Source organism: Panicum virgatum, chromosome 4N (genome assembly GCF_016808335.1).
Source record: "Panicum virgatum strain AP13 chromosome 4N, P.virgatum_v5, whole genome shotgun sequence".
NCBI classification, from domain to species: domain Eukaryota; kingdom Viridiplantae; phylum Streptophyta; class Magnoliopsida; order Poales; family Poaceae; genus Panicum; species Panicum virgatum.
In genome coordinates, this window is record NC_053148.1 from 10403650 (window position 1) to 10412539 (window position 8890).

An 8890-nucleotide genomic window follows, 5' to 3' on the forward strand; every position below is an offset into this window, starting at 1 on the left:
TCTTGACGGAAGGAGGTAGCAAGAGACCTCTAATGGAAAATGTTTCAACATGATAAAATAAGTATGAAAAAATATTGCGATTTTATATCACCAGTAACTACAGTCTTCATGATCTTAAATATCATATCGTTTTGAGGCACACATTCATATACATAAACATCAATTTTACATAATATTGTCAAATCAAGCATAAACAAACAACATCAAAACACATTTTCAAGCTCATGGTTCAAAGTAAAGGAAGCGAGTTTAGATCCTGAGACCTAAGTTCGCCGCAACTATCTTTCAAACCGTTTTGCATATGATATATCTAAGATATTCTCGCACGCTTGCAATAATTATAAATTGCTGTGACCAACTCCCATCATATATATACGTGTGCGGATGGGTGCGGATTTTATCGGTCGAATTTTAGAACCGACGGATGTGGGTGTGGGTCCAATATTCCACACGTGAATGCACCCGCACCCATCCGAAAACCAGAGGTGTCCCGGCTAAGCCGGGGGCCTGTGCGAAATATTAAGATGGAGCTCTAACGGCAGCGACGTCTAGAATGCTGAGTGCCGTGGCCATCTAAGAGTGGCTGCGTGGTCCGTGGGCGCCTCACGACTTGCATCTGACACCGCGACCGTCAGGTGCGAGTCCGTTCCACCTCCGCGAGGCGCGAGCGTCGACAGGAGACGAAGCGGCGTCAGTCTTGCCTTCGGTGTTGGTGAACGATTCGGGTCGCCGCGGCCGCCGAGCGGAAGGCCATGCTTCGGGCGATCGATAATCGCGAATACGATGTATGACTTCTAGGTGCAATTTGGACCTCGTTTTACTACGAATTGGACTGCAAATTAATAAAATCAAGGTTTTTTATAGTACTATACATAAGGTATACTTCATATTTTGGGGGGCTTTCAAATTTGGGGGCCCTGTGCGGCCGCACGGACCTAGGGACGCCCCTGCCGTAAACAAAGAAACCCCAGCCCAGCCTGTTTAGATAAGGCCCAGTCAACTACCCTAACTATAAATGAGCACATAAACTTATGAATTTATTGTTAGTTTGTCCTTATTACTTTGAACTTATGGATTTATTGTTAGTTTTCCCTTATTACGTATAGAAATGTGCTGTTTAACTGTTTAAATTGATGGATTGTGCATTTTTATTATATCTGTTGCCACAACCGCGGACACCCGAAACCCGCGGGTTTTTCTGCGGCGGGTTTTCGCCAAACCCGCACCCGCATCCACGGGTGCCATCCCTAGCCTTGGAGTTTAGTTCTTGAGTTCTGATTTGAATAAATACTTCACCATTTATGCTCACAAGTAGAGCTTCCAATCTCAAGTATAGGAAAAAACTCAATTAGTATTTCGTACTACAACTAACTGCCCACGAACTCTAAACCATGGCAAAGAGTATGCACATCATCTCTAGCACATCTGGAATTTTTTTAGCTTTATTGAAATGCATTTGAACTTAATACTTCCTCCTGACAAGCTCGATTGTCTTGTAGCTATACAATCCCATATCTTATTCAAATCAATTTGAAAAAGCCCTGGCAAGCAACTATCAAAGCGTGCTTTTGATTTGAACCCATTTTATGTGCTCGTAAATGACAAGTTAAACCGGACCCGGCGTAGAGCCGGACCAGCACCAAACAGTGGGTGGTGGTCAAATGTGCCTACAAGCCTAGCCCCGTCCCGTCGCGATTAACCCTGATCTTAACATAAATCCAAAAATCTCCTCCCGTCCCGTCCCTTCCCCGGGTGTTTTTTTTTTAACCCGCCTCTTAACAGCCAGCAAGACAACCGCAACCGCAGCTGCCACTGGTAGAGCAACACGCGCAGCGACGCGGGGCGGAGGAGCGGCGCCGGAGCTAGGGTTTCCGCTCCGATCCGGCGGGGCCGGGGAGCGGGGGCGGAACCGGCCGTGCGCGGGAGGCGGGTGCGTCGGTGTCCCCGGGAGGGCCGGCGGGCGCGAGGCGGGCCGGGGGATCTGGGGCGCGGCGCGGGGGTGCGCTCAGATCTGGGATGGCCGACGGCGGCGAGGACGGGAATGCGGCGCTGCACAGGGCCCCGTCCCGGCGGCGGGGACCCGTGCGGGCCAGCCTCGACGCCGACGAGTTCCTCGCGCTGATACACGGCTCGGATCCCGTCAGGGTCGAGCTCACCCGCCTCGAGAACGAGCTGAGGGGTCGGTTTGATGACCTCTCGCCTCATTTCGTGCTTTGCTGTTCCCCTTATTGCAGCGGCTTATACGGGTTTTGTTTTGGAAGGGAGGCTTGATTTTTTGTACGGTTTTTTTTTTTTGCTACTGTCAGATAAGGAGAGGGAGCTCGGGGAGGCGCAGGTGGAGATACGCGCCCTGCGGCTGTCGGAGAGGGCGCGGGAGAAGGCCGTCGAGGAGGTAAGCCCCAACTGTCACATTCTATCGTGCTACCATGCCGATTATGTAGTCTTCAATCCCTTGAGTGATAGAAAAAAAAGCCCCCCGAAAAGGAATTGTGTGTGAGAAAGAAGAGGAGGAATCATCTGTTTCTATTTTTGGGATGCCCATTGCCTCGGGATTGCACCACCAAGTGATGTTGATTGCGGGAAATAGCCAACTGTGGTGGACGTATGAGCTAGGTTTGACCAGTCCTTGGGATAAGAAAAGAAAAACGGATGTAAGAATAAAGCTAGGTGTGGCCAATTATAGTTTTAATCCAAAGAACTGGATTCGCTAGGAATTTAGCAACAGTGAAGAACTTTGGCTCTTGAGCTAGCTTATGTGACTGACTGCGAGGGGTATGACAGCCCCCGGGCATTTTGCTAAGAAGATCTTCTCATGCAGGACCTGAGGAGTGCGAGCCACCTAACCAATTCAGCTAGGGGCCCGTTTGCAGGCTAGAAGTGTCTTTTCAATCTCAAGGCATTGATGTGTTTATATCCATCCTCCCAATTTTTTTCTTTTCTTCTGCTATTAGGTTCTGAAAACTTGTTGCATCAAGATCTAATGCTCTCATGGTTGCCCAAAAGTAAACTTGCTACGAAAATTCATGAATTAATTTGTTCCCAAACAATGTTGTGTCAAGGTTAAATATGTTTTCTTCTTTTCCCGACAGTCTGGAACTTATTTGTTGTGTGCAGCATTGTCTTTTATTTATGTGACCTTGGTAACCTTTTTGGAACTCATAGGCTGTTTGGTTTGAAGCAAAATTTGGCCCAACAAGCTGCACTATAGTTTTTCACCAATAAACCCATGGGTTGTCCAATTTTTAGCACGAAAATAATTAAAGTTTCACCTGGCAAGGGAATGTTTTAGAAATTTTATGTTAAACCAAATGCTTGCCAAATCTGGCCAAAGCTATCCAATTCTGTTAAGGAAAAAAAACACTGGCAGAGAATCCTCGTTGGCCCATGGTACAAAGACCCAATGCTTGTATGATTGCATTGTTACAACTCATAACCACTTTCTTCTAAGAGTTTTTTAAGATTCTACTATGGTTTATTTAGCTTCAGATTTCCACATTCCTGTTCTGAGCTCATACTTTTTTTTTACCATCCTGCTATCAAGAGAACACCTGGGCTTGTATATATTCTACTGCATCATCATATTTCTAAGATATTCTTAGATCCCCAATATATTTCGTGGACCTTGGTTTCCCTTGGTCTGTGATTCCAGCAAGCCTAATCAAAATTTAGCATTTGTTCAGGTAACCCTTCACAGTAATACCAATCCAAGGTTTAAAACCCAAATGCTTGTAGGCTGTATTTGCAATTTATTCTGTTGCACCCTGTTATTAATTTATTAACCAAATGGCTCTCATAAATTGGTCCCTGAGCTTCAACTGGAACGCTAAAGTTGTCTTTAACACCAGAATGGTCTTTTGCAGGGGGCTCGAGGAGTTTCTTACCTCCTCGCCCTAGCAGCTATGGCTACTTAATGGTTCTGGTCTAGTGTTCTGGTCATGCATTTCTTTTTTGTAAGAGTCTCTAAACTTGTTTTAGGGTGGGTTGCAGGCCCTTTATATCTGTAACATCTTGGGATCTTTTCCCCTTCTCTTCTTAATATATTGATGCGCAGCTCTCCTGCGCGTTCGAGAAAAAAAATCTTTAACACCAGAATGGTTACCTCTTTATGTTCAATGCTGATAAATTCAATCAGAAGTGCTTTCTCCTTGGCATGTAATTTGCTGCTGTCATGCCAAAGAAAGTTAACTGTATGCTTCTCAGGTGTGCTGTTCGCAATTATTAATATTTAATAGTTTGGCTTAGTTATCTTATTGCACAAGGTTGCTTTTGTGGGAGGTAACAAACAAAAACTTGGTGAAAATAACTCCCTTTTGTTTCACTGTTTCATGAAAGAAATACATAGCTGAATTACTGGTTATATGTATTCTTTTGTTGGTAACAAACAAAAACTTGGGTGGAAATAACTGCATTTTGTTTCTAATACGATTGTATTTTGGTGGCAGCTAACAGATGAATTGCAGAAGATGGACGAGAAACTCAAGCTGACAGAATCTCTCCTAGAAAGCAAAGTATCTATTTAACGGCTTGTGCTTACTTTTTGCTTGCTCCCTCTCTTCATCGTGCTTAACAAAGTAAAAAAAATTACAGAATCTTGAAGTTAAAAGGATAAATGATGAGAAAAAGGCTGCATTGGCTGCTCAGTTTGCAGCAGAAGCAACTTTGCGAAGAGTACATGCAGCCCAAAAGGATGATGACATGCCGCCAATTGAAGCCATTCTTGCTCCACTTGAAGCTGAACTAAAGCTTTCTCGGCAGGAGGTAATACCAAGTCTTGTATACCCACTTGTTCTTTTATTTGTGTTGTGCAGATGTCTTTCTAGGTTTCCATTATACTTGATAACTATTTCACCACTTCGGTCCAGTCACCATCGAATTACCCGTCAATTTTTCATGTATTTGATGCGGGCAAAGTATATGACAAGTTACCTTGTTTTCAGATTTCAAATCTCCAGGATGACAACAGAGCATTGGATCGTCTAACAAAACAAAAGGAGGCAGCGCTGCTAGAAGCAGAGAGGACTGTGCAAATTGCTATGGCAAAAGCTGCTATGGTTGATGATTTGCAAAACAAGAACCAAGAGTTGATCAAGCAAATTGAGATATGCCATGTAAGTGGGTGCATGCAGTTTATTCATGTCATGAAAAAAGAATAAGTTGGTCATTCCAATCAAATTGTTTTTTTTTGCTTAATCGATTAATTTTCATTGCTTTGCTTTAGTGATGGATGAGATCACAAGGGATATACAAGGTGAGATCCCTTGGTGTATGCTCTTTGCTGATGATGTGGTGCTAGTTGACGAGAGTAGGGCAGGGGTTAATACGAAGTTAGAGCTGTGGAGACGCACGTTAGAGTCGAAAGGGTTCAGACTTAGTAGGACCAAGACCGAGTACATGATGTGCGATTTCAGCAGCGACTAGGCATGAGGGGGGAGACGTTAGTCTAGATGGGCAAGTGGTGGTCCAGAAGGATACGTTTCGGAATCTTGAAGTTAAAAGGATAAATGATGAGAAAAAGGCTGCATTGGCTGCTCAGTTTGCAGCAGAAGCAACTTTGCGAAGAGTACATGCAGCCCAAAAGGATGATGACATGCCGCCAATTGAAGCCATTCTTGCTCCACTTGAAGCTGAACTAAAGCTTTCTCGGCAGGAGGTAATACCAAGTCTTGTATACCCACTTGTTCTTTTATTTGTGTTGTGCAGATGTCTTTCTAGGTTTCCATTATACTTGATAACTATTTCACTTCGGTCCAGTCACCATCGAATTACCCGTCAATTTTTCATGTATTTGATGCGGGCAAAGATATGACAAGTTACCTTGTTTTCAGATTTCAAAGCTCCAGGATGACAACAGAGCATTGGATCGTCTAACAAAAAAAAAGGAGGCAGCGCTGCTAGAAGCAGAGAGGACTGTGCAAATTGCTATGGCAAAAGCTGCTATGGTTGATGATTTGCAAAACAAGAACCAAGAGTTGATCAAGCCTTGAACTTATTTCTTTCGGGTTTCATCTCTAGCCTACCCCAACTTGCTTGGAAAAAAAGGCTATGTTGTTGTGTTGTTGTTTGATTAATTTCATTGCATGGCAGGAAGAAAATAAGATCTTGGACAAGTTGCATCGTCAAAAGATTGCAGAAGTTGAAAAGCTTAGCCAGACTGTGAGAGATTTGGAAGAGGCTGTACTTCAAGGTGGTGTAAAAGCTAATGTCGTTCGAGATTACGAGCGCAGATTTCAAGAAATGAGTGTAATAATCTATCCTTAGTCTGGTTACATCTTTTGCCATAAAACCCTTATGAACACTTGATTCATGCTTATTTATGTTTATGATTTTGTTAGGAAGAAAAGAGAACACTTGACCGTGAACTTGCACGTGCTAAAGTTACAGCAAATAGGGTTGCTACTGTTGTTGCCAATGAGTGGAAAGATTCTAATGACAAAGTGATGCCAGTCAAACAGTGGCTTGAAGAACGTAGGTTCTTGCAGGTGTGATAGTTAAACTACAGCTTTTCTTTACAAATTTACTTTGTTGGCATGCAACTATGCAATTATATACTTGTTCTTTGGTGAAACTAAATGTAGCACCTCTTGGACAAGGTTCTTCTCTTGAGTTTCATGTGATATGTACCATCCTTTGATAATTTCTTGTTTCTACAGGGGGAAATGCAACAACTTCGTGATAAGCTTGCGGTTGCAGAACGTGCAGCACGATCTGAAGCTCAACTAAAGGTGCATAATTTTTTTTTGTTACAGTTGAGAAGGCTGGTTGTGTCCTGCTTGTTGCTTGCTTACTAGCTTTCTAGCTTGACTTATAGACAGAATCTGTTACAGCGTTTGTATTATAATGTATTCTAAGCTTTGTAAGTGAATTAGTTCAGATGAATAAGCTTCTGCATCTTTATTAACTCAGGAAAAATATCAGTTACGTCTGAAAGTATTAGAAGATGGACTAAGGGGGCTTCCAAGTGGCTCTAGTCGTCCACCTACCGAAGGGAAGAGCTTTAGCAATGGCCCTTCCCGCCGGTTATCACTTGGTGGAGCTGATAATATGTCTAAATTGTCACCAAATGGCCTGTTGTCGAGGAGGTTGCCATCTTTTCATTCAAGGTCATCTCTTTCATCAAGCAGCAGCTTGGTCCTAAAGCATGCTCAAGGCACTTCGAAGTCATTTGATGGAGGATCTAGGTCACTAGATAGGGGAAAGGTCCATGGGAATGGAGCTCATTTACTCAACAGATCTACAGACGCTGTTAGAGATAAGGAGAGTAACGACAGTTGGAAGGGGAATGCAGATGAGAGAGCTGATGAGAGCACAGACAGCAATGCAGATGAGAAAAGTAATGAAACCACAAATAACAACTCAAGTGAGACGGTCTCTGGTTTCCTGTATGATATGCTGCAAAAAGAGGTGATTTCTTTGAGAAAGTCATGCCATGAAAAGGATCAGAGTCTAAAAGATAAGGATGATGCTATTGAGGTGTGCAACTATTTCTTTTCTTAACTTTGCAGTTTAATGGATAGTAAGCTATATACTAGTTACTATGAAGTTTGCTTATCTATTGTTTCCCTGCAGTTTTTAACAAAGAAAGTAGACACCTTAAACAAAGCAATGGGAGTGGAGGCTAAAAAGGTGAGACGAGAGGTTGCAGCCATGGAGAAAGAAGTTGCAGCTATGCGTGCCAATAAAGAACAAGAAATTAGAGCCAACCGGCTTGGTACAAAAAACCCTGGAAGTTCACAGCTGCTTCCTGGAAGGTACATTTTTAGAAATGCTAAAGGTTTTTATGGAACTACGATTTTCTCATTATTGAAATGCTCAATTCTTCGGATATTGATTAATCACAAGTAGCTAATAGTTAGCCTAATATCTTGGAAGAAGTTGACCAGCAAGTATGCTATATATCATTTTCTCCACTACCCATTTGTTATTTATTTTATTCCGGCGAACTTTCACTTATATGTTCAGATTTCTCTTAGTTTCTAGTTCTCCATGCTTATCATGCATGTATCCTATAGGTAATGCCCTATTAATTAATTGTGATAAATAGAAGTACAATTTTACAGTTGTATCTTAAGTTCACAGAATTCTTGTGCGTTCTTTTAAAAGCATAGATGCTTGTCTTATAAACTGGTGGAAGCTAGAACACTGTCCCCCACCCCATGGAAAAGTCATTGTACAATATTTTTCTTTTTTCTTACATTCTATTATGTTCGATGCCTGCAGAAACGCACCACGAAGTGGGTCGATGCGCAACTTCCAGTGACGGCAGCACTAACACCAGGCAGCATTCTTGGATAGTTCCACCCAGTATTTCTTTCATTCCTATCCTATGAATTTTGTGGCTAAAATCATAGCACAGATGAGATGACCCTACAATACCAAGATCAGGGTAAGAGTAGGCTCGGATCAGATGCGGCCATTGCAGGAGTGGACCTGAGGTGTCTAACCTTGCGGGTTGTGGCGCGTGCTGCCGCCCTCTTGTTTCGTTTAGTCCAGGCAGCGCATCTGATGCTTGTATAGGCTGGGCGATCTTGGCATGTCTTATCTTGCGGTTCTGCAGGAATCCTGTTGCCCAGGTTGTGAATATTCAATATTGTATCCTCACATATTTGTTGCCGCTGCTCTAATTGCTCTGTGTGACCACTGCGTGCTTCAACAACTTTCGCAGATGAACAGTGCGTGTTTGTCCGAAGCCAAACAATGCCAAATCTTAGATACACCACAATTTCAAGGTCGCATTTGTGTCTTTGCCACAGTCGTGGCTAGACATACTTTCGTAGCTTAGTGTACCACTTGTCATTGACTTGTTGCTTTGCAAAATTTTACCTAGGCATGTACAATAGTTTAGACAGTTGCTGTCTATTTGATATGCATAGACAGCTAAATAGATAGCTTT

At 42.9% G+C, this 8890-nt stretch overlaps 1 protein-coding gene and 1 long non-coding RNA gene across 2 annotated transcripts; both read left to right on the forward strand.

Annotated features, from left to right (window-relative positions):
- The first annotated feature begins 1693 nt into the window (after positions 1-1693).
- On the forward strand, positions 1694-8727 carry LOC120669577 (microtubule-associated protein 70-3-like). The gene is made up of 11 exons (XM_039949366.1): positions 1694-2179; positions 2307-2392; positions 4443-4508; positions 4588-4758; positions 4938-5108; positions 6085-6240; positions 6333-6479; positions 6651-6722; positions 6904-7470; positions 7567-7748; positions 8218-8727. The coding sequence occupies exons 1-11, from the start codon at positions 2017-2019 to the stop codon at positions 8255-8257; spliced, it is 1821 nt and encodes a 606-aa protein (XP_039805300.1). The 5' UTR covers positions 1694-2016; the 3' UTR covers positions 8258-8727.
- Positions 5486-5873, forward strand: LOC120669578. The gene is made up of 2 exons (XR_005672708.1): positions 5486-5650; positions 5826-5873. It is a non-coding gene; the product is annotated as an uncharacterized LOC120669578 (long non-coding RNA).
- Positions 8728-8890: the final 163 nt, after the last annotated feature.